General features: G+C 36.9%; 1 protein-coding gene across 1 annotated transcript in view; it reads left to right on the top strand.

Moving 5' to 3' along the window:
• The window catches only part of LCLAT1 (lysocardiolipin acyltransferase 1), a gene marked incomplete at its 3' end in the record, with an annotated part of 32,686 nt that extends 7,105 nt beyond the window's left edge, over positions 1 to 25,581 (top strand). The window contains exons 2-5 of the mRNA XM_010165349.2: positions 240 to 408; positions 3,978 to 4,176; positions 16,515 to 16,661; positions 25,465 to 25,581. Coding sequence (XP_010163651.2) covers positions 240 to 408; positions 3,978 to 4,176; positions 16,515 to 16,661; positions 25,465 to 25,581 — 632 coding nt within the window. The remainder of the gene's footprint in view (positions 1 to 239; positions 409 to 3,977; positions 4,177 to 16,514; positions 16,662 to 25,464) is intronic.
• Between the last annotated feature and the right edge of the window lie 896 nt (positions 25,582 to 26,477).

The raw sequence follows: 26,477 nt of genomic DNA, 5'->3' as shown, positions 1-26,477 counted from the left end.
TATGATGGAGCAGATACTTTTATGATGCCTTTAATATCCCAATGTGCCTTACAAGTCACTGTTTATAAAGTCATTCTCTTACTGCTGCTTGTGAGGTCAGAATGTTTTGGTTGCATTTACATGTTGTTAGCCCTGGAAAAAAAGGAGGAATATTACCTCAAACTGGACCTATGGACTTGAAGAGTTATGTAATTATTTACAGTTTATCTCTCTAACATAATGGTAACTTTCTCTTTCAGAGCCATGGTGTCATGGAAAGGAATATACTTTCTACTTGCACTATTCTTGGGAAGTTTTTTTGGAAGTATATTCATGCTCAGTCCTTTTCTACCTTTGATGTTTATCTCACCGGCCTGGTATCGCTGGATCACTGATCGTGTTGTGGCCACTTGGCTCACGCTCCCAGTGGTAAGTTGCAGTTTGAGCCAAGTTCTGGGCAAATGTTCATAATCCTACAATTTAGTTTGCTCACCAACACTTTTATTTTTTCATAGTTTTTTCTGCTTTTTTATGCTTTAAAACAGGCCTTAACATACTTACTATCTGTGGTGACTCAGGTTTTAGCTCAGATTGCATGCCTGTCTACAGTTGCCCTCTTCTTCCACAGTTTATATGTGAGCTAATGCCATGTTTTAATTGTACTCTTGCAAAGGTCTTTTCATGACATCTCCTTCCAGTGTCAGTTAGATGCTGACCAGAGAAGAGTAACTAGTAAGCAGGAGAAATTTTTAAATTACAAACTTCCTAAATGAGTTATCTTTATAAACTCTTCCTTTCAACTGTGCTTCAACTATCTAATTAGGAAAATTATTCAGTCTGGTACATTGTTGCTGACCTTCACTGTTCTCTTACTTAATCCTCTTAGAATTTAGTCCTTTTAGTTGAATTATTTCAGATGAAAAAGAACTTCCCCTAGAAACTCAAGTATTTCTCACTTATACTGCATCAACTTTATAGCTATTGGAGTCTGAAAATCAGTAACAAAGCTCTTCCCTGAATTGTTCCTCAGGAAAGGCACTATGAATAGGATCTGTGTCTTCAACTGTTCTCTAAAAACCAAGGGACTTTGTTCCTCTAGGCCTTTAAAGATATTTTTAAAAATTTTTCTGAAGTAAAATGCTATATTGATGTGCAGAAATGCGTATCTTGTGGCATAAAGGAAGATTTATCTTTATTACATATCAAATAGTTTCTACTTTCTCTGTTTCTGTCTTGTATATTTTAAAGGAGTGTGTGCTGTTTCACGTTCTAAAATTTTTGTCCTTTTCATCATTACTAAATGCGATGAAATTAGGTGGGAAGAAATAATTACCAATAAAGGGAACAGAGGGTTGTTATTTCTTGCTGTGATGAAATTTAGCTGAGTACTCATAGCATCACAAAATTGACCCTTTCTGCCAATTTTTCTAAAATTGCAAACTTCCCAAAATTAAATAGTGGTATTTTATTTAATTAGCTGCCTGAGCTTTATAATTCTGGATTATTACAACGAGTTGTGATAACTTTTGCAGTCTGGAAGTTTAATTTCAGCCCACATGGGACCTAAACCAAAATAATTTGAATATTTTTGTGAAAAAGATTCTGTCCTGTAAGAATCATGGGGATTTACTTTCAGGAAGGGGGTCTGAAAAACATTTTGCACCCAACCTTTTTGAGGCTCAGACCTTGTCCTTACAGTACTCTATTCTTAGGCAGGAGAAGCAGGAACTTGGGTTTGTGTCTCCAAACAATAAACTAATGTTGGACCAGTTGGACTCCAGCAGGGAAGGCCTGACCCTGACATCTGTAGATAGAAGAAACTTCTACCTTCCTCACTCCTCTGCCACATATTATTTCCTTTCTAGCAGTGTCAGCAGTATGGGACAGCAAATGGGTCTTAATTGTTTCAGTTTAGTTTGGCTTATACAAACATTAGGGTATCTAGAATGAGACATCTGTTCATTATTATGTTTAACTAGATGTTAAAAAGATAATAAGATTCTTATTAAACTATCAAAAAAAGGCTGCTATTCTCTTTTCAGAAAAGATAACTTTAGGGTGGTGGAGCACTGGAGCAGGCTCCCCAGGGAGGTGCTCATGGCACCAAGCCTGACAATATCCAAGAAGCATTTGGCCAAGGCCCTCAGACACATGGTCTGAATCTTGGGATTGTCCTGTGCAGGGACAGGAGTTGGACTCAATGATCCTTGTGGGTCCCTTCCAACTGACAACATTCTCTGATTCTATAATTTTAAGCTATGATCTGTGATTTTGCAGTGGTCCATAGTTTCCCTTGATAGCAAACACCTTTTCTAGAATCATAGAGAGCTCAGTTATTAATAGTTATCCCACATAATGCTTTTCATTCTGAGATCTCAAGCTATTCAATACATTATCAAGACATCATTCTGGTCTTACAGATTACTTAAACTGAGAAATTTGTGTTCTTTGAGGTTCTGTGGCACAGAGACAGCAGAAATATGAACAGAAGAGGAAGTTTTACTTCCTAGAGCTCTGTTTAAATCCCAGACTTTGCTCTTTTTCTATATTTTTATGGAGGAATAATGGGGAAGAGAAGGTAAGTGGGTCATTTGAAGTGCTTCCTTTCTTTTTTTTTTTTTTTTTTTTTTTTTTTTGTTAAGGCCAGTTCTTAAGTTTATTCTTCTAGATGTCCAGTTGTGTTTTGTTGTTTCTTTTTCTATGCTAACTGGGTTGGACAGTGTCCTGCCAGTGACCCTAACCTTAGGGCCTTAAGTCATACTTCTAGGTAATATCTGTTGTCTGCCTCTGTTTCTTGGGATTTTGTACCTTTCCACCGTGTTTCCAATAGGTATTAAAAGGTTCCAAGGCACAAGCATTCAATCATCCATGTTTTTGAATTGTTTGCCTGGTCCTGGTCTTTTGCTGTAACCAACCAGCACTCCTCTGTACACTTTCTTCCATGATTTGGGAATGGTCACGGGTCAGAAACCATGTTCAGAAAGCAATTTGTATGTGGCCACCTTGTTTTTGGAGGTTCAGAGACTTTAGTGGTGTGAACATGGCTAGTGCATGCTGTTGGGCTCTGATGTCATGTACATCTAGTTTATGATCCAGCTGTCCAGATTATGAAACCAGAACCTCTTAAACTTACTGTGTAGCTCTGGCCTGCTTTTTGCTTTTGATAAACTACCAAGCAATGGTTTATAACTTGATCCTTCAGAGCCACATGGCATGTAAGTCAAGAAACATGTTTTATATGTGAAGTTCTAGCATCACTGGCTGTTTAGGCAAAACGGAGAAAGCTGTTTGCCTGACCTCTTGTTTGTGTCCTTCCAAGTTTAAGGCTTATTCCCTGCTTTGGGGCAGCACTTCTGAGATGACTGTGTAGTAGCATTTAGTGGTTGCTGCTTTTTGCTAATTGTCGGGTGGAGACCTAGGCATCAGGGTTAGAACTGTAGAGTTGTACAGACCTAGGTCTCCATCTCTGTGCTGAATTCAAGCTTAATTGGGGTTTCTCTCTCTGCCCTTTCTGCCATTAGGTTCTAGCCATTTTTGCAGGTGGAATTCAAGCAGAAGCATGTTGACCATTTGGACTCAAGCAGAAAGCGAGGCAGCTTCTAATGCCTGCCCAGCCCTGAGAATATTGAGCAATAGATTATTTCTGCAGCCAGTCTATCCTTAAAATTTCACCTACCATGTTATAATCCATACTGATTCCCTTACTTTTATTCCTACGTGATAGTATTCTGGGAAAACCAGGGGCAAAGTAAGTTTAACATTGGACATTATCAAAGAATGCTTTTTAGGAGGTGCTATTCAGTTGTTTCCTTTTCCATTAAACAGCTGAGTGTTACTGTGGAAAAGCTGGCTGCTTTGTTAGAAAAAGTCAGAAGTTTGTTTACCAGTGATAATGTGAGTGAATAAGTGAAATTATATAATTCAAATTAATTTTTATTGTTAATGGGCTGATGCTTTTATTCTGGGAGTATAGCCATAATATTGAGATATTATTTTAGGCCTTGCTGGAGATGGTGTTTGGCGCCAAGGTGATTGTCACCGGTGATGGATTTGTTCCTGGAGAAAGGACTGTCATTATCATGAACCATCGCACACGAATGGACTGGATGTTCCTGTGGAACTGCCTGCTGCGATACAGCTACCTCAGACTTGAAAAAATCTGTCTCAAATCCAGTCTCAAAAGCATTCCGGGATTTGGTAAGTCACCGAACCCTTTAATTTGAACGGAAAATGTGTTTAAATTTTGCTCAGCACAGTTAAATGTCCTAGGTTTAAATTCTATTTCAGTATTTAAAAAAAACCTTGTGTAAAATATGTGGCATATTGAGCAATTAAACGATGAATCTCCTGGAGGACACCTGAACTACATGCTTAAGCATTTCTTTTTAAATATACTACATGTGCTGCTCTTTATAGGTAAAAATATTTCTGCTTTACATATCAAAAGCATTTTTCAAAAATATGAAAAAAGATTTTATGAGTCTTTTCAAAGTCTCTTTCAACGCTTTGTTTTCGGTGCTTTTTCACCCCACATTGCAAATGCTGTCATCAGGCTTCTTTCTTCATTATGCAGTTTATACTATTGACCAGATGAAAAAAAAAAAACACCAAAAAAAATTTAAAGAAATAGCCCTGTAGGCAGTTGTAAAGTTGATGGTTCATTTTAATAACCATAATTTTAAATTGAACTGGATTATGCAAAATATGCTGTACAGGATATGAAAGAAACAGTATTTATAGTGATGTAGGCTGGAAACCGACTTGAGTCGCACATACTCAGAGAAATTGTTTTAGCTAGGCCAAAAATTGTCGCACAAGTAGATTCTGAATAAATAGGCACACTTATCTGAAATAAAAGTATCTCTTTGCATTTTATTTATCTCTTAGATTTATTTGCTGTTTTATACAAAACTAGCTTGGGCAGGATATCCATCAACTCTATGATGTCGAAAGAGTAACCTTATTTATGATTCACTTTTGTCAGGCCGTTTATCTGAACAGATAATTTTGGCAGGGTTCCATATGGAGGAACTACTGTTGTGCTGTTACTGCATTCGCTTTCTGGGCCTGTAGTCCTCTTAAGAGCTGCAACTAGGTAACTTTTTTTTCTTCCCCCGACAGTCAAATATTAAGGTAAATTTTACTTGACAAAAGACATCTCTTTTAATGTTACAGGAAATGAGAAAATAGGTATGTAGATAAATGTTTTATCTTCATAATACAGCAGAGATGTTTTGAAATCTTGGAGTCAGCTGCAAGTGCAACTTTTTAAAGTAATGATGGAAGATGGAATCCAGAGTATAGTCTGGAAGATTCATAGGCTTATCTCTTCAAAAGTAGCATATATACATATATATATATATATACACACATATATATATATTTGTTTGTTTGTTTTTAACAAAATATTTGTATGTATGTTTGTTAATGACTTTAATAAAATTGAAAGGTCAGCTCCAGGAGCTTGGATGCTATGTTATGGTTGGCAAAATTTTGTTCCCGAAAGTGTGTCACTAGCTGTTTTAAGGTTGATAATCCTGAGCTTATGCTGCCCTTGGTGGGCTGTGGTGGTAGAGGTGGCAAAGGCAGACATTTACTCTTGTTTGCATTACAGGATGACAATTTCTGGCAGTAGATTGGGTGCCTGGATCTGTAGTGTTATAAACCACTATTTATATGTCAGATCCCTAAGCACCCTCCACTATATATGGGCTTTGGATACTTGGATTGCAATGTTGTGAATTTTAGCTTATTTTTTAGTAAACTGTTAATGTTGTGTTATTAGTCACAGGAGAGGAAACCAGCTAAACTACATCCTTCACTCAAGCCATAATTTGATAGTCTAGGGTCGTAAATGTCCAGCTTCTATTCTATCATAGTATATCAGAAAAGAGACCCTAGAAATATGTGTCTCCATGTTCAGTCAGCATGTGTTTTGGGTGACAGATTCTTGCAAAAATAAAGTATTCTGTATAGCCATGTCATTAGGGTAGAGTTGGAAAGTGAGATTCTTGGATGAAATTAAGATTGACAGGAAAGATTTAATCATGAATCTGTATGAATTTTGTTGGTTCAGTGATATAGCAGAAAGCAGTGTCCAAAGTGGACAACCTTGAATCTCACCAGTAAGAGTTGAATTTCTCCTACTTATCTCTAATTGCCCTGCTGTGTTGTGTGATAGGCTTTTAATAGGTGTGTGTCAGTTTTTGTTCTTGTTAAATTGTGTCCAGTGGTTGCATGCATAAAAGTTGTGTTTATTTTATGAGCTTCTAAAGGCAAGAAGATATCCTGGAAATCAACTGGACAGTTTCAGTGCACTGCAGCTATAGTTGATACTTTAGATGTTGATCATTTAAGGTATAATATTTGTGGAAATTAAAACAGTTACTTTCACCATGCCTTTCAGTTTCATCTTGTCATATATTTATATGAATTAGTTGTACATAGTCAAAAATATAGGATTATGGAAGCATTGATATATTGGCTAAATGTAACTTCCAATAAATCTTTACCTAATGGTAATTTTGCTTTGAGTTTGAGAAATATTTGAAGGAATATACTGTATTACTTTCAATGCTATTTTTTCTGATCTTTCAAAGGATTTTTTTTTAACAAGCAATTAATTTAAATTTATGTAAAGATAAGGTTTATAATACAACCCTTTAATTGCCATGTTGTCGAAAACCTTGTGAGTATTAAGCGTTACATCTTTGTAGTTATAAGTACTGTCCCAGTTGGGGTGTAAAAATAGGTCTGTGAGAGATTATACCAACGCAGGTGCTATATATGGTGAAGGCCAAAGCTTGGAATGCAAATAGATCGAGAGACATTGTCACCCCCATTGTAGGTTAAAAGTGTAAAGGTATCAGATTTAATGAGTCTGTATTACAAGTAGACAGTTATTTTCTAGTTAATTATAATTAAATTCAAAGGAGTCGGTATTTCAAGAAGCATTGAGTCACTTATCCAGTTCTTAAGTTATTAATTCTTTGCATTCCAGTGTATGAAAAAACTTTAAACTGATTAAAAGCGAGCCTTAAAAAAAGAAGCCCAAAGAGAAAACAGATGGTCCTTTCTTCCTGGAACCGTAGCTTTGGCTTGATAAATTGTGTGCAGCAAAGTTTTCAAAAAGAGGTATTACATTTCAGTAATTTCAATTTCAGAAACATTTTTGCAGCATTTCGGTACAACTTGCCAAAGTTGGCATCTCGAGGGAGCACTACTCTGCTCTTAGCTGTTGCTGCAGTTTCTCATCTGACATCATCAGAAACTACTGACACATTCTGCAGTGTCAGTTTTCAAGGAGAATTTCTAATGGCATTGACAGTTTCCTGCGTAGTCTGACAGGATAGGACTTTTCCACAGTACTTGTAATAGATCTGTACAATTTATATTCTCACCTATTCTCAATTAATAAGGAATAGCATGGGAAGTGACACAGATGATGATGCACTTGTGTTCAGCATATGCTGTGGAATACGTAGTGTTCGAGTAGATACCAAGGAACGTACACAGCAGTGTCAGATGACCAGATAATCACTAGAAGATAGCTGCATCCTTTTGATCTTAATAGTTTAATTTGTATAAGTCTTGTCATATGAACCAGTAAGACTTCACTGCAGATAGAGATGTATTTTAATGATGGACGATTTGCTTGTGTTTGTTGTTTTAAATAGGATTTTAATTATGGGTGGCCTTGCAGTAAGATTTGGATTTTAGTGGTTAAAAATGCCTCGACATCTACATGAAAAATAAATTAAAATTTGGATTTAATTTGAGGACTGTCAGATAAATTGATGGAAAAATGAAAGAAGGTAACCAAAAGGGGTTAGTGTCAGTGCATGGCTGCTACATGAGATAATATTCACCCTCATTTTGCTTAGTGCAGATGGAAAAGATAAACACCACCATAATTCAGTGTACAAATGTAAAGTATGCAGGTGCTGCAGGCACTATTGGTGGACGTATCTTGAAGACTTACTATTTTTAAGATGGCTCACTGAGACTGCTAAAGCAGGGAATTATAGCTGGAGTGGACTGGGGCAGGAACAGTTTAGGAAAGGACAAGGTGATAAAGAAAAGAGGAGAGTAAGCAAAGCAGGCAAACCTGGAATAGTTAGAACAGAGATAACTGAGTAATTCTGTCCAGATCTTCACCTCTGTATGCAAGTTACTCTCTGGCTAATGTTGCTCTTGAAAAGACTGCAAGATATAGGAGCTTTTTAGTTGTTTTTCAGTCATCCAGGTACTCGTGTGTTGTAGCTCTCAAAGGCTCAAGGTAGGTTTGGCCCTTGTTTTGTTAAGTGCCAGGGGAAAATAAAAAAAAGTACTTGTTCTCTATTTCAGCACTGGGCTGAGCCCCACCAGCCAGCACGTCAGTTGATCCATTATAGCTGTCCATCTGCACGAGCTTCGCCTGAAGCAAATTCAAAGTAATTTGAGTCATCTTAGTTTTTAATGAAGCAGGGCAAAACAACCTCAAATTATCCTGCCTTTGCCACGGGCTAAGAGCATGCACACCGACGGCTATGATGGATCAGCTACCATGAAGTAAAATATTGGTGTCGCTAAGCCTAGAAAATGTTACCGCTTAACTCAATTGGAGTAAAGTTAAAGCAGCACGCTGTGGGGAATCTGTATGCATTTATATTGGCATGGAAATGTTTGTGCTGCCACAGCTACTTCTGTAGATAGGGATATAAATAGTTTGGCATGAAGCATCTTTGTTCAGGTTATAGCTGGATTTGCATTCAAGTTCTTGTCAATAGAGAATATTGGTTTAAAAAATTAAAAGTGTAACCTACTGAACTTCCTGGCATAGCTCACTTCTCAAGTATCTCTGCTATGTTAAACTAGGCTGAAATGAGAACTTTGAGGAGCTGTGACATTTCGTCTTCTAGCTATTCAATTATGAGCTGCCAGATTTAATTACCTTAGAGTTGTTATCCTATGTGATTTTTAAAGTAGAAGTTGAAAAGTACGTTTCTAATGGAAAGCACAATTGTTATTCTAATGATTGTTCATGGTGAAGACAGATACACAACGCTCTCTTGAAGAAGTTGTAAATGTGAGGGAAGGATTATACTTAGAAGCAAAAATGCAACTTAATTTGCCTATAACTCTAGATGCATTTTCCTGTGGGGAAGAAAAGATATTTAGGTACCTGTTTTCCAGCTGGCTGTTGTCTTTGTTCAGTAATCCAGGAAAGACATAATAGGAATATTTTTTGGGTGAATACCACAGAAATATTTCTAGCTCTGTCAGGAAAAAAAAAATAGTCTATATTCCATTTAAACTTTCTGTATCCTTTCTGTATAATAAGGACTCCAGCCTCCCTCCTTTGCCTCTCCAAAACATGCACCAAAAGGAGTCTGAGGGGGCCAGGCAAGATACTCCCACCTTTATGGGACCACAGTGCTGAGATGCAGCCAGAGACATTAGTTAGGTCCTCTTCTGCCGCCTTGCTAGGTAGCTGGTCTCCAGACCTTTTTCTGCTGTTTACCTTCACAGTCCTCCCATAAGGAAATGGAGCATCTGAAAACGATGCAGACCTACCAAAAAGGTACTGAATTGTAAAATCTCTCACCATTTCTGACTTGCAGTGAAGATGGCACATCCATAGGAGAGGCTCACACTGTACCCTGCCATTTTCAGGTGCATTTCTGTAGGTCTTTTCACTCCCCATGATCTACCAACCAGAGGTTTCCTTACTGTCTCTCGAGATTATGGAATGATGTGGGGCTTTTCTCCAGATATGTGTTGGGCAAGACTCATCTTTTTTAATACTTAGGTTTTCATGCACTGTTTCACTGTATTGATGTATTTTTAAAATGCATTAGAAAAAGCAACTTTCCAGGCATCCGACAGGTTTAAGCCTTTGCTTTAGTTTGCTCTAGTTTTGAGTAATGTTATATTATTCTGATTTTACACAGTGCACCAAATCAAATTTGAAGTGTTATTTTAAGATGGATATTGTAACTGGATGTAACTGAATAGGTTTAATGTTCCTTAACAGTGTTTATAGCATTTTAGCACAATGATTTTGTGTAAGTAGCCCTAATACAATGGTAGAGTTAATAATCTGATTGTCCATGTTCTCTAGAAATGGCATAATTTAGGAAATAGAATGAATATTTAAGTATGAAGTGTCCAAATAGCATCTTTCTGATCCATGATTAAGGGACTGAAAGAATACTTTCCAAGAGAATGGTATACCTCTGTCTGGATATATCCTGCTACTACTGTCATTATTTTTTCCTACGTACTTTCACACATTTTTTTTGTGTGTATATTAGCTGAGACCAGTTCTTCAATGGAATATCCTTTCTAGAAGGTTTCACAGTTAAATTTCCACAGCTAAGACATAGCCCACTGTATCTGGCTAGCTTTTTGACAGCATTGTTGCCCTGACAAGTAAATCTTGTAATGCAAATATTGTTTGAAGGTGCTTTTAATTGTATTATAAATAAACAATAAGCTAAAGCAGATGTTTCTACTGGCACATACTGTATTCTCCCACAAGAGAATGAGGCAGAGCAAAGGAAATATAGGAAGTGTTAATATTTGAATGTGACTTAAATAAATATAAAATTTCGAAAATTTTGGTGCTGAAACAAATATATGAGAACTATGTGGAAATCAGAGGTAAAACTGATCAAAGCAAGATCAGAATATTTTTCTTTTTTTTTTCAGTTACCTTAAAATTCTGTGTTTCTAAAATTACTGTTTGTCCACTGACGTTGTTTCAGTACAAAAAAAGGTTTAGATTTCACATAAATTGGAAGATACTATATTCTGTCCAAGTAAAAAGTAGACTATGTGGTATATACATGTATGAAATATGTGGTCTGAACATAAACTGAACATGACCATAAAAAAATAATTAAAACTGATGTACATTAATGTTCAGAGCCTGATATGGCAAGGCAATAGTGAAAGCATACCAGTGTTAGACACCTTACAAAATAGATTGAATCGAATGAATAAATAGACTGAATCAGATGTTTCAGTGTAAAATTAGGAGTGCTACTGTGAATCTATGTTTGTGAATTTTATCTTTTAGCTAGTTTTATAATTTGCTCAAAGAAATCATCAAATCAGATGGTAGTTGTTCAATTCATTATACTCTTAACTACATTATTGGAATTGAGCATGGTTAAAAAAAACTTGCCAGGAGCAGAGAATTTACATTATGAGATTATTTCAAGAAGCATTTATTTATTTATTTTCCTAGTTTGTGCACTCAAACCATCACATTAAATTTAAAAAATCTTTGAATTTTTAATTTGCTTTGGGTTATTAGATGTAAAACTTTCTAGACAAAACAGTAATACATCTGATTCTGATTGAATTTGCAAAAATCCGTTCAGCAATCTATACTGATGAAAACTTAACTGTGTATATACGTAGTGACTTTAAACCCTGACTTCCTGTGTGATTTTCCATGTGCTAACGTCTTTTTAATACCTGCCCACCTTTAAAATAAGGAACATTCTGAATTGCGTGGTTTTGTTGCCTTGTGGATATTTTATGCAGCAAAACACTTGTAATAACAAACTGTTAATGGACCCAATTATTTGTATACAGTGGGATCATGTGCTTCAGAGTGATTTCCCTTATTAAGCCTAGATGTCTGGTTCACCGTTGCTTCAAAAGCCCTGATTAGGACCAGATCCCTACTGAATATAGGCACACTAAACAATGGGGATTTTTTATTTTGACCAAGAGAATGTTTGATATGGAAAAAACAGTGAATAACACAGTGGAAGAAAGAGGGGAGGTGAATGAACATAATCCCATAGTTAGAACTTCTATTTTCCTACTTGTTTTTGTAGATTTGAGTAATTTATTGAATTTGTTTGCAGGAGGCTTAGTAGTATTAGCTGTTTTGTTGCATTGCAATGGGAAATACATAGATACCATTTTCTTGATGTGTCTATATTTGCTTTCAGCATCGACCATGATATTCCTCCTGCAGAGACATGACATTTTTTGGGATGTCTAATTTGTGAGATGCTTATGGAAATGTAAGCATAAAAACATTAAAATATATAAACATAAAACCAAAGACATGTTTTTGCACAACTCCCCTCTTCCTTTTATTCATTGCCACCTCCATCCGTAGTATCTACTTACTCCCAAATTACCTTTGCAATGAAAACACACATAAGAAATTTCAGGTTCAAGTGTTATTTTCTTATAAAAGATTTTGAGATGAGGAAAAAGAGAAGCGCAGCGTCTTAGAATTTGAAAAGCTTTACACTTGCAACTACCATTTTTAATACAATGCTGCAAATTCTCAACCTACATAAGCTATAATTTGCTTTATCCCCCAGGCAGGAATGAAATTCTTACATACAGCACATTTATCTAGTTCAATAGTATGCTTTACATTTTGTGTAAATTTTTTTTTCTGTGTAGAATTATATACTGATAAAGCCTTATTGAAGTGTGGAGTACATATCATTAACATATATGTGTTACTTGAGATTTGAAGCTGCCTTTTTTATTTTTTCAGCTGTGAAAAGGTGATTTAATGTGGCTAGCTACTCTACCGAGTAGGTTTTCACACTGCTGTTTTGCAATTTTCAGCAAGAGCTGTGCAGTGTGATGCTTTTTGTGTACTTTTACAGGCAATGTTACTTTTCAGAAATGTCATCTATTACAAGAAGACTGATTTAGCAAAGAAGTGGAGTTGCATTATTACAATTTCTTTAGCTTTACTGTTTCTCTGCTGTGTTTTTATAACTGATGATTTCTCAAGAATCTGCAAATCAAAAGACAACCATTTTTCCCCAGTCAAGTAAATGCTGCCTTTGCTAGAAAAATTCCTGTTGCCTGGGAGCTTTTAGACGACCAAAAACATTGAGCAAAAGAGCAAAACATAATTACTTTTCTTGGACAATGTGTTGACCTAAACTTAACAATAATTAGCTGAACAGCGTGTCTCACTGCAGGCTGCCCATGAGAAGATACTTCCTTCTGCTGCTTATTCATAAATCTTGCTGATTAGCAAAACCTTTCATTTTGCCCATTGCTTTACTGAATTCCTCTGATTTCTCTGTGCATTCCCATTTGGATCCCACCTTGTGCCTCAGACTCGTTACATGTTGTTTTTCCAGCAGCAGAATTCCACACAATGTGGAATAGAAATCAAAGCGAGAGCTGCTTTCGCACTGTTCAAAGGCATGTGTCTGCGTGCCTGTGCTGGATTTCCTCTCTCGCTTCAATCTGGTGGGATGGTGAGACATGTAAACAGCAGGTGTTCCTCCCCATAGGCGCAGGGACCAGGGTTTTGGTTTAAGGCAGTAATTCATCTTTTTGTTGCCTTTCACTGGAGGCTTTAACGCTGAGTGAATGTGGAGGATTCCTGCACACTCCTAGATGGTAAAATAGTTGGGCACAACGTGCTCTTCTGGGGGTAAGTGGGGAGTAAAGCTGGGTCCTTTACTGTTAGTCATCTGACTTAGATAATCTGTTCTTATTTGAGCAGTCAGGACTGTTTTATCTAATTAGATGTACACTTAAAGATAGAAATATTCTTTGAGAACACTGGATGTTATCTATTGGAAAGGTTAGAAAATCAAACTTGTTGTTTATTTAAGAACTAGATTCCTCCCAACTCCCTTTCCTCTCTTTCTTTATTTCTTCTCCTTGACACCCTGCTGTCATTACATTACTGCCTCTGTTTAATTTTTCATAGCCTGTATAGAACACTACCACTTAGGATGGGAATGGGAAACTACCCTCTGCTTTAAGGCAGTTCAGCCAGATAAAGTAAGAGTCAAACAAGCAGCAGCTTTCTTAGTAGCTAAAGGTGTTTGTAATTTGATGTTCACAGTGCTGTTAAAGAATGATCGCTGGAAAGAGTTTATGTCCAAGTTTGCATATAATTTAAAGCCTTGTGCTGCATGGAAAAAGATAGGGGAGAGGGTGGGATCTGGCAGTGAGGTTTTTTCCATGCTCCCTCCCTGTTAAGGACTGAAATCCCACTTCCTAAGGAGCTGCTGACCTGGGAAAGTATCAGCAGGCTTCCCAAGCGAGCATTTATTTTGCTTCTCGTTTCCCTTCTTCCCACCTACAGACTGTGCTGCAATGAGAATACAAGGACTGAATAATTTAGGCCTGATGTGTGATACCAGAGAATACAATGGTTTATCACAGTGCAGGTTAGGCATAGTGTCTAGGGTACATAAAACATACACAAGATCTGGACGGAGCGATCAGAACGATTGGAAAACACTAAAACCACAGCACAACTTTCCTAATCTGTATGTATTTTTACTGTGTCCCATGGAGCATCTACATTCTCAGAGCTGTAAATGTACGAGGTATCTCTGTTTTTGCTTAGAGGGCTTTATTCCTTTGCTGTGCTCATTTTTATGAATTCAATTTCAGATGAGGTATCATAGAATATCTTAAGTTGGAAGGCACCCATAAGGATTATCAAGTCCAACTACCTGCTACTTGCAGAACTACTTAAAACTAAACCATGTGACTAAGAGCATCGTCCAGACACTCCTTGAACTCTGACAGGGTTGGTGCTGTGACTACTTCCCTGGGGAGCTTGTTCCAGTGTCCGACCACCCTCCCAGTGAAGAACCTTTTCCATTGTCCAATCTGAACTTCCCCTGACGCAGCTTCATACCATTTCCATGTATCTTCTAAAGGAACCAAATGCTTTGGCGTGATTTGGCAATGTTTGGTATGGAAAGATGTCCTTTTCATATAACACAATGACAAGTGTGAAAATGAAGCACTGATTAGTTCAATTTCAAATAAAGGTTTTGCACCACTGTAGTGGAATGTATTGTAGCAGTAGGAGGTGAATAAATGGCAAAAGAAACCATAGTTAAATTACTTAAGTTATTTTTCAGTTATTTTAAAATTGATCTTTTTTTCATGCAAATTATTTGCTTAAACATAGATAGGCTGTATTAACAAAACTGTACTGATACTTCTTGACACTGCAGATGTGGGAATGTGATATGTGCATAGATGCACAGAAAATGTTGTGGTCAAAGTTTAGTTTTGTTTACAGAGGCTTTTTAACAAGAACAGCTTGCAAATATGAAAAGATTTGCTGAGACTGCATTCTGGGCATCTTATCTTCTTAATTCATGTAACCACTTCCCATATTCAGTTATCTGAATGTCATTCATATCTGAGTATCTGAGACTCATTAGGTCCAGATTACAGAGAGCATGTTAGTTATGCATGCTCCTTCTGTTTAGTTGATTTAAAAATAAAAGGTATGTACCCCACAATACAGGTTACAAATCTCTAACAATACAATTAATGTTCCTATCCAATACAGAGGAAATTATGCAGCTTGGCTAATAGATTATGCAGGCTGACTGATTTAGGAAGTTGATTTAAAAATTGGTGACTTTAATAGGTGATTTTCTAGCATACGCCCCTTGTAAGATATTGCCATGAACAGAATAGAAAGGAATCCCCATAAAGAGGAGCTGAAATAAAGTGCAAGAAGAACATGCTGTAAGTCCCCAGCAAAGGATAAAACAGACTTTGGGGACTGTGATGAGCAAAGAGGAGAATGGGAAGCTGTGATGTTTTCTCTTTGATGTGGCGGTGTCTGTCTGCAGGTTTTCTGATGAGATACAAGCTAAGCCAAATACAGTGTTAAGGCAACGTCATGCTCCCCCGAGCCCTGTTTAAGAAGGGAGCATCATGGGCATGTGGTGCAACCGGAGCCCTGATTTTTAGTCCTGCTGTCTGAACTAGTGAACAGAACTTCTGATATTATGTGATATTTTGTATAGGAAATTGTGCCAAAAAAGGCAAGAATGCTTATCAAAGATAATGGCGTGTGACCCCTGAGCTGCAGGCTCAGCAGTGGTTTCATTTATTTAACTGCTTTACGTTGTCAGTTTGATGTCAGGCTGTAAATTTTCACAATTCTCCTGTGTGTTAATACAAGCAAATGGATATATGTATTTTTTTTCTAAAATCAAATGCAAAGAACAACTTTGTATTTTATTTTATTAGTAATTAAAATTATAAGGAAGTATATGTAGTAAAGCCCTCAGAGCAATAGACATTTTCTGTACAATGCACATGGCTAACACACACTACCAAGAGCAACTATCTATACATAGTGCAGCTTTCTTTTATCCTGCAGTGCATTGCTGAGGTGTTTGTCCGTAGGGGCAGCACCTTCCCTTGAGCAAATCAGTGTTGCAGTGATTAAGGATATTATAGTGAGGGCCATGGTTTTAAATACTTCACTTTGTGACAGCTTTGACCCTATTCTTGCTCTCTGGAAAACTTTTCTAACTCTGATAACTAAAGTTTTGCAAAACTCTAGCCATTCCAAATTTATTTAGATTTATTTAGTTAGATTATGCATTCTTTTGCTTCCTATCCAAAGCCCCTTTTACAAGGTAACTAAGTGCTGTTAATCAGAGGTGACAATAGGTGTCTAACACAATTAATAAAATATTTTTGAATAAGAGACACTGTAGACGTATCAGAGTGAAATGTTACTAAAAGTGTCTTTTTTTTTTATACTTTAGGCTGGGCAATGCAGGTTGCTGCCTTTGTTTTCATTCAGAGAAAGTGGGAAGATGACAAGAGTCACTTTGAAAAAATGCTGGATTATTTCTGTGACATTCATGAACCACTACAACTCCTCATCTTTCCAGAAGGAACTGATCTCACAGGTAGTCTGTGTCTGTCATCTTTTTGTGGAACGTTCAATGTGGAAATTCCTTGTTGTTTATGGAAATAGTTAAAAAAGTTCAAGGAAAGGGAAGGACTGGGTTCTCATGGACAGTAGAAATTATAGTTAATGATCATATGTGCTGATTCATTAAAGAGGCAGAAATGTAGTTCCACTGAGAGGCTTTGCCAGTTTCCCTGAAGTAAATGTTACATCGCAGAGCATCTGATGATTGAAATGGCTTCATATTGGTCAGCGCTGTGTGTACATTGTATTAGCAAAAGTAGGCTTCAAGACCTGAAATAAATAACTTGCATCTTCCCATTTTCTATATTACTGGGGCAAACAGTGCAAAATAATTTCAGACCTAAGGAAGAGTGATTAAAGAGAAGAACTAATGATTCTATTAAATTTCTTGCCTAATGTTTTAAGAGGAGAAAATGGAGATACTTGTTCCTTAGGCCATGCAAGCAGTCTGTATCTGCCTCTGTAAGAAAAATATCTCCCTAAACCAAATGTTAACATTATCATAAAGGTAAATTTAATGAGTTGGAGCCTTTAGCTTGAATTCTTAATGAAATATCTACCTTAATAGAAGTGTCTTATGGCAAGCTGAAAACCAGTGTTGAAGACAACTAAATTGCCAATAAAAGAAAACATTGTATGGATGTTCTGTTATTCTTCATGCCTGCAGCATGATTTGATAAGCATCATCTTTAAATAGAAAATCAATTACGATTAAACTTCTACCTTTTAGCTTATTTAAAAGATTACTATACTTTTCATTGCACATATTCTCAAATCATACTTTATTGCAATGTCAGATCTCCAAGTACTAGACATAGTATAAAAATAACTAACATATATAGCTATTTTTTTTCTGTATTCCTGATATCCTTAAAAATGGGTATGTGTAGTATTCAGATGCTATCACGCTGTAGGGAATCATCATCTCTTCATCAGCCTTCCTAATAGAGGATAAATTCATTATACATTCTTGGACTGCTTCACATGATATGTCTTGTTGAATTAGTTATTTTATATCTAAAATTAGGAAGAAGGATGGAAGTTACCCCACTTTATTTTTTTTTTTTAATTAATTGAATTAATGAACAACTGTCCCCTCCTAGCTCTGAAATATGAGATGAAAACTTATTCATGGTGTCAGGAGATTCCACCTTGGGTCGTTCACACTCTTATTTCTGAGCAGGCATTTCCATCTCAAGACAATTGAAATAATTGGATTGTTTGTAATTTATTTAATAAATTATGTATACCTGCTAATATCTCCCAATATTCCTCAGAGACAACAGATTTTAAAGAACTGAGGAAGTTTTGTACTGCAGTTTTAAAAAAGAAGAATTAGCTGAGGATTGAGACAGCCGCCATGTGATAACACTTGTGCTGCGGAGTCCCAAAGGCAGTGGTGGGGATGCTTCTACCTGAATGTGGAGTTGCTTAAGGAAACACAGGGTTTTCTCTCCACTATTTTAACTTATATCAGTGACTTAGACTAAATTTTATCTATGCTGTTGATACTAACAACTGAGAAATTCATGCAGACAAGATTCTTCACTTAATATTTAAAAGTTCTCTAATTTGATTTCTGAACACAGATGTTTGGCAGGTTTGGGTTTTTTTTTTTTTAAGGTATTTCTGTATTGTTCTGGTTTTCCTTCCTTGTACGTGTGTAACATGTCCTCTTCAAGCTTGCAGTGCCAGATGGATGTCTGCACGAACTGCACTGTTTTTCTGAAGCCAGTTTAAGCCACTGCGGATGGGTGGTGATCGTTTGTTTCCCCCTAGTTTGTTAAGCCAGCCCAGGAAGGAGGCAGTGCGGTGGGAAGGACAGACTGATGGACAGGGTGCTGCTTCTCATTGGGCAGCCGTGCTGCCTTCTGAGATGTTAAACTGTCCAGTGTTTAGCACTCTAACTTTCTATGAGTAATGAATGCCACCTTGGTATTATATTTGTGTGTATTAAGGTGGGAGACAGGCGAAACCCTGGGGCTTTTTCTGTGAAAGTAAGTAACTATCCTTATCTAACTGTCTTCACAGGAAACATTAGCTCCTGTATTTTAAAATATAGGAGACATTGCATAATCCCTTGACAAGCTAATCCTGATGAAACATTAAATTTATGCAATGTGAGAATGATAGAACGTAATAATGTAATTTGTGTAACACTTTGAAAATTATTTTCAGAAAACTCTTATGTTATTGACATATAATGAGCTATTGCAACCTCATGTTCCATCTTTTACAATAAGAAATAAACCACAGTTTTGTTCTGAATGGTCAACATCCTAGGAACATTTTGCAAAAATAGAGGCAATCGCTTTTATTTCCTGACCAAATTCCAAAACTGCTAGTTACTTCTGAAAACAAAATTCTTCTGGTGCTTAAAATGAAAAATAACATTCTACATGTACTTCACTGAAAAGCAGAATTGCTGTGCAGCTGCGTGCTACTGTCTTTTTTTATCTTCTCAGTGAGCACATGACAATGATAGATTTATTCCTCTTTGTAAGAAATTATGTAATGTTCTCAGGTATTTGAGAATGAAACATTTCAAAGAAATGTAAAGTATGACTGTATTTATATATGGACCACTACCTGACTTCAAGTTGGTGAAGTGCTTTGCAGTGGAAGATGCTACGTAAATAAATTTAAAAATCCTGAACAATGAACCCTGAACAATGTCTTTGCAGACTGGATGTACCGAGTCTGAGGTAATAATTTTATACTTATTTCTGATAGGTTGGTCATCTTTTCACTCTGGAGTACTTCAAGGTTAAAGCTAAGTGCATCAAAGGTATTTTATTGTAATTGCTTAAAAAGAAGCCTTCAGCAGATAACCATCTAGCCAGACTTTCTGAAGCCCTGAAGAAAACAGAGCAAACATAAGTCTAGTGCTTCTGGAAAGCTGGAATATAACCCACCATTTTGCTTGTTCTTTTTTTTTTTTTTTCCTTGGTTTTCCTTACAAGACTCTCTGCAGAAATTCTTCAGAAAGCAATAACAAAAAAAAGTTTCTGTATTGCTCTGAGCCTGTTAAAGTCTCATTTCCTATGGATTTGTGTCTGCATCCCTGTACATGGTCTTTTCTTGACTCCAACTTCTCCTTTTTCCTTGTGTTTCTGTCCATGTGACATTTCCTCAACAAATCTCTTGCTGCTGTCTCGGCAAGAGGCATCGTGTGCTGTGGCTCATCCTCACCAGTATTTGGCGTTAACCAAGGGGCTGCTGCATGCTGTGCTGAAAGCCCTGACAGAGTAAATACCTGTGGAGCTTACCCTGGCTTTTCTCATAAAGATCTCTACTCTTGGAGGTTTCCTTTACTCAGCCATTGTTTTTTTTTTTCTAGAACTCCTCTGGGGCTTAATTATCTTTGAATCTTTTGTCTCTGTCAAAGTTTGCAGGAGGCAAAAACTTCAAATGTTAAGGGGAACAGGTGGACAGTGTGATTGCACAGACCTTTTTTCCTTGAGGAACAGCTAAAAAACAAGTAGGAAAGCTTGCTAGAGCCCAGATTTTGGCAGCAGTGTTGTGATGTGAATCACATACAATATTCTGCCTAGAAGGTAACAATGAACTGCAGTTGGATTTTTCTCTTTTCTAGTACGTGTGATGTACTTGGGTAAAGTAAAAAAATACTGTTCAAAAGCACTGGTAGAGGTTGATTTAACATGTAATAGTTTGAAAATAGCACAAATAAGAATTTGTTAAAATACTGTGAGCCAATATAGCTTTTATGCTTTCTATACAAATGTCTAATACATAAATGAGGTTTTTTGGAGGGGTTTTTTGTTTGTTTTGGGTTTTTTTAGACAGGTTTTTGCAGTACTTGTTTGTTTTTTCACTGTCTGACACCAATATCATTTGAGAGTACATGAAGTCATAGAAGTACATGCATGCTTTTATCACAAGCCAGATTAAAGGAAAAGGTAGTATGTAATATTCAAATTTCAGTGCAATAGTACTAGGGGCAATGGGGAGGGTGGGGGGGAGTAGTTGAGAGTTGATCAGAACTAGTTGTATTAAAGTTGCCAGAATCAGCTTTCCAGTAGGATGATGAGGGAAGTTCATAATTCTTTTTTGGGTGACATCCAGCAAAACACATCAACCTAGACAATGTTGAATCTGCAAAAGCATGTGAACTTCTTTGTTTGAGAGGAGCTAATACTACATACCTATTTCATGGGGAGTACAGACTTAGCTTTTCTTTGAGTATAGGTCTTCAGACCTCTTCAGACTTGCACCAGTGCAGCTTGTGGCTGCATTGAAAGCATTATGGCTTTCATCAAAGTCAAATTCTAGAGATTTTTGTCTTAATTCAAAACTGTCTCACAAATTAAAAATATAATTTGACTTTTGGAAAAAAAAACTGAATTCACTTTATCCTGTGGTTTTCAGAGGCAAAAGCAATTTAACTTCTTAAAAATCTGTAACTCAAAAATCAAAAAAATGTGTTAGCATAATTTCTTCCTCCATTTACTTTAAATTAAATTCTGAAGTGTGGTGCTTCTAGAAAGTGCTGACTTTCTGAGCTTTTCCAGTAATTTAAAAATGGAATAAATGGGATTTTGAGATAAATGGTAAAAAAATGTAACCAAATGAGGTACCAAAGGCAGCACAGGAGGGGAAAAAAAAAAAAAAAAAAAAAAAAAAAAAGAAAGAGGTTATGGTCAGAATCCTTAAATTCTTGTTCTTTTGTGTACTTTGACAATTGCTCTGCATAGTGTCTAAAGACTCAAATAAATTTGACTTCTTGTACTTGTCACCACCCCAAAGACCATACCCTCCGAGAGGCAGCATGTATTAACTGAAGGATACAGAGAAAGACAAGCAAGTCAGTCCAAGACCAGAGGAGACAAAACATGAAGCAGTTCTGGATCAGTAAAGGCCCCACATCACCCTCTATTAATAATCTGACTGCTTTATGTGAAAAAAAGGTTATTCTACTGTTTCTTTTTGTCATAGGAGCAAATAGAACCAAGGAGTTAAAATGCAAAATACACTTAAAACAAAAACTCTGGGGGTAGATTTACTTTGGCTTAAATGCAGTGTAAGAAAGAAAATACTTGTTTCTAGGAAGCAATGCTTACTCATACTTTTCAGAGAGAGTAAGGAAGAGGGGGCACTACCCTTAGCCAAATGATGTGAGCAACCTTTGGGGATTCAGGAGACCCAAACTGAGTTTGTTTCCCGTCCCTCCTTCAAGACCTTTATGCAATTTGTGTTGGTTGGAAGCAAAGAAGAGAACATATGTTTCCTCTTTTTAAGGAAGTGTTTTCACTATCAGGTTTACAAAGGCATCTTTCAGTTTTTTAAATTCTTTCACCTAAGAATGTTGTAATCTGGCCTGCAGAATGATGAGGCATCTGCATAAGTTTTGCCGTGCTGACAGTGTAGCCTGGTCTGTTGATTAAGGGATTTTAAAGAGGTGTTTGTTATGCAAATTCCCTTAAATTGGAGAGGATATAAAAATGGGTTTCTGATTTCCTGGATCAGTTTTCTAGCCCCTAGGTTTCATATAATGGGAAACATCACATTTTCTGCCTTTCATTGAATCTAGTGCTGAACAGGAGACTTACTCTGAATTTCTCCCAGAAGGTTTATGCACAGGTGTCTCGCACAGGGATCCCAAACAGCAGCAGGCACCGAGGTGCTTACGTTGGATAAGATGGCAGTCGGTGCATTTGTTAATAAGTAATAGCAGAGTAAGAAACTGAGAGTAGCAGGAGGGGAAGGAAGGGAATTATTCTTACTTTTCGGTCGAGTGAAAACATATCCTACCCCGGCTTTCAGGATAGTATCAAAAACATTTTGACCTTCCTGACTTGCTATAATAAATATTTTTTTTAATGCACAAAGACCTGTGGCTTGATAGTTGTTAGGAAGGGAAGAGGGAGATGATTTTTCCATATGACAATGATCATTGTATTAGCTGGGAGTGTTATTCTAGTTCTAAAATCCCATTACACTGGGGTTCATGCAAAATGGGAAGGGAACAGTCTCTGTAGTCCAGAGGCAAGAGGGGGATGCAAGTATCAGGAAATAGCTGAATAGTGTTGGCTGGTGTGCCAGTGTCCAGCTGTTCACATGTTTTTAGAAAGGCATTGTAGTAAAGGGAAATTTGGAAGATGTTTTACAGATGTTTACAGTGAGTTCTTTCCAAGTGCAGGGAAGTGCACCAAGAGGATGTTTGAAGATGATTACTTCAAGGCAATGAGTAATGAAGGTCACAAACCTATTCTGCAGCATCAATTAGGTCTTGCTCAGAAAACAAAACTGCCCACCATTTACTTTTTGGTTTCCTTGTGGTGCAAGTAGAGGTGTTTTGCAAATAGCAAGGAATTTGTATTCATGCTCCCTCTGAAGCAAAGTGCTGGTGAGCATACTTACAGAGAAGGTTTTTCTGAGTGCTCATTAACTGTGTGCAGTTTAAGATGCTTAAGATTTAGATTTTTTATTTTTTTTAGACTGCTTAGCTTTGTCTAGACACTTATGGCACTTTTATCTCAAAGCTTTTATTGACTTGATTTGCAGATTGAATATGTAGCAATGTGAAATCCAAATTTGGATATGCAGAAAATGAAGATGACGCTTCCTCTGTCCTTTGGAAAAAACAATACATTAGCTTAAAACTTTGTGATAAATTAATTAAAAGCATTTTACTTGAATCGCCACAGAATCTGGAAAGGAACTCTTGACTCGTATATTTTTTATAGGAACACTCTTGGTGATCAATATAATTTCTTAGAAAATAAAAAGTTTAAGTTGTTAATAGTGCAATACAATTATGTCTAAGAGATAGAATCCAGCTTTTCAGAGGAGCATTTGATAATTACCGGATTACTCTTGCCTTTTCTGCTATTCCAAGTCTTGCTCATGGCTAACTTTGCAAGTTTTGCTGTCACAGAGGCAGGGGTCCAAGGCAAGTCCCCTTTGCTGATTCAGAATAGTGCTTTTTAAATATTGAATGGTAGTAGTCAAGCAGACAAAAATAGATACTCTGATCATGTGGTTAAAAACATAATGCATATATCCAGTGAAGGATAAACTTAAGTTACATAACCAAGTGTAATTTTAGTATTTCACACATTCTGCAATTTAGTGATGATTTTTGAAGCTGTCAGACTTTCAAGTATTTGTGCGTTTTGGCAATTTGGCAAGAATTAAATCTTTTGGATTCTCCTTGCTGAATCACTTGCTTGGCTACTGTGCAACAATTTTCCTTTCCTCCAAATCACATGGTCAGGAAATCTGTGCACTAAATCTTAAGGGCTGCACTTATGAAAAGCAGTACTCTTATGCATGGAAACAGGTCACAGGGGAAAGAATACTCACTGTACTGATATGCTGTAGCATTTATTGATCGGTAGATGGTCCTTTTGGAGGGACACCCACGTTTTTTGATAAACAAAAAGCTCATATAATTTAGGAAAAAAAAGATGCAGGAAAGTTGCATTACTGCAAAAAGGACATCTCGCACTACTGCTGATTTGTCCACTTGTGCTATTGTTCTTTCATAGAAAAAATTATGATGATTGTAAAGGGAAGAACTTACCTTTACGTATCAATTTTGTTAAATTATTAAGCAGCAATATGGTTTTTATTACTTTATCTCCCATATCTGTTAACGGTAACTGTCGACACTTAAAAAAAGATCTGTTTCTGCTTGAAAAAGATGATATATTGCTTAGGCAATGATTTTGTCCCATAGATCTGTTGCTGAGATTTTGTCTTTTAAACACCCGTAAAACTATATAAATATGAGTTATTTAATAAGTTAGTTGATCAAATTGATTTTTTCCATGTTGCCAAGTGAACAGTATATGTGTCCATTGCCTTTTGGCCCCAGGGGAGGCACAGCAGAACCCACAACAAAGTAGTAAGCGTAGCCAGCAAAGTCCGTTTGGCTGCTAATGTGGCTGCTTGGAAGAGCCTCCTGCACATCACTGGAGAACAAATTGCTTCCTCTCCACTCATCTTCAGAAGTTTTCACTTTAATGTCTGCATCTTCCTTGCTTAGTGGGTTCTGTTAGCAACTGGCTCTGCAAAGCTTTTGTTTGGTTTCCTCGTGAGAGACTTTTTTGCCAGAGATTTGAAACATATTTGTCATGGGGTTTAGCCACACTGCTTTCCAGATGCCTTGCGTGTACGGTAGCAAGCATGTGTTGTGACACTGAGGCACTTGGTCCAAAAATTAAATCAGAGTATGTATGTGCGACGTGGGTTGACAAACATGTCGGGTTTAGAATGAAGATGTAAGATACCCTTTTAATGTATTAGATTAACTGTTTTCCTCTATTTAATGTTTTCTTTCTGAAATAAGTTTAGCATGGTTAAACACTGACCTCCAGGTATTTCGGTACATAATATCAAACCTACATTACTGTACACTGTGCCTTTTGATTAAAAAAAAACAAAACCACAAACAAAACAGTTGAGACAACACATTTCACTGTAAAATGGGTATTGAAGTTTACAGAGAACTATTAGCAGACTTCAATTCATAGATTTCAGATTGCATTTGATAAATATGAAAGATTTGCTGATTATTTTCTAAAATGAAACGAGAGGGTAAAAAGGCTTTTCTTGCAATCCACATTGCTCTTCCTCATACCGTACTGTAGCCAGCTGAAAGCACACTTGCAGTCTGCCTCCACCTGAAAAGCTGTTGTACATTCATACTGTGTGAACTGCTGTTATCCTGTTCCTGTCATATAATAATTATATTTAATTCATGGTCTACGTGCACACTAATAGAAAATGGTGCTTTTTATTCTCTTCTTCAGCCAATACCAAAGCCCGCAGTAATGAATTCGCTGAAAAGAATGGACTTCAAAAATACGAGTACGTCTTACATCCACGAACTACTGGATTCACTTTTGTGGTTGAGCGTCTAAGGGAAGGTAACCCTGCTCTATATTTATATGTTCTTTTTTCCCTTAAGATAACAAATCTCACCCAAGCTGTAGAAGCTGATATTCACAAAACCGAAGTAATTTCAGAAAAACTTTGTTTCCTGATCACAAAAAAAGCCCTTGTTTGCAACCCTGCTTAAAATGATTGTAACATGGAGAGATTTGAGAGAGTCGATAACAGATACTAATATAATCAGGAGATATGTAGTGGAGGGGTGGTTGACACTGAATACATAGACATGTATAACACTGCCCTCTCTGTAAAGCTTCTGGTTTTAAGTCTGAGAGCTGTGACACCAAGCTGCTGTGTTAAATGGTCCAGGGGAATGCCTAGCAGCATGTAGATGTGGCAAGTCAGCTGCCCCAGTGCTGCCAACTTTTTTCAGGTGATGATGACTTGAAGAAGCTGCATAAAATAGGAGTTGTGCTGCTTTGCGGAGTGGTGGGTAAGAGAATGCATGGTACTAGCTTTTTACTTAGAATTGGTCTCCCGTTCTTGTATTAATCTAGGGATAGAGATCAAGTCCCTGTTATCAGGGGAACAGAGTATAAAGGTGTGATTGCTTGTTAGATCAAGATGTCTGTGGGTCATTTTGGGAATGGACATTCTGATGAGATTTGAGGCCATAATGATGTAACCATTAAATGATACTGATGTGGCAGTGTTTCAAATACACATACAGTGTATGGTTGCAGAAAATAAACATGTACAGCAGATATTAAGGGACTTATTTATAGGCTAGTTCTTCAGGGAAAAGCAGTTCTAGATCTTTAACACGTGCTGGTTATTCTGACTGCCAAAGGAAGAAGTTTGAGGTTATTAAAAAGAATAAGGGCCCATTAGTAGTTTTTTTTCCCTTGCTGGTAGCCATGCTCGAATTTTA

Source organism: Antrostomus carolinensis, unplaced genomic scaffold (assembly GCF_000700745.2).
Source record: "Antrostomus carolinensis isolate BGI_N321 unplaced genomic scaffold, ASM70074v2 scaffold8633, whole genome shotgun sequence".
Lineage (NCBI taxonomy): Eukaryota > Metazoa > Chordata > Aves > Caprimulgiformes > Caprimulgidae > Antrostomus > Antrostomus carolinensis.
The sequence above is the reverse complement of the archived record's forward strand: the minus strand, read 5'-3'. Positions and strand labels throughout refer to the sequence as shown.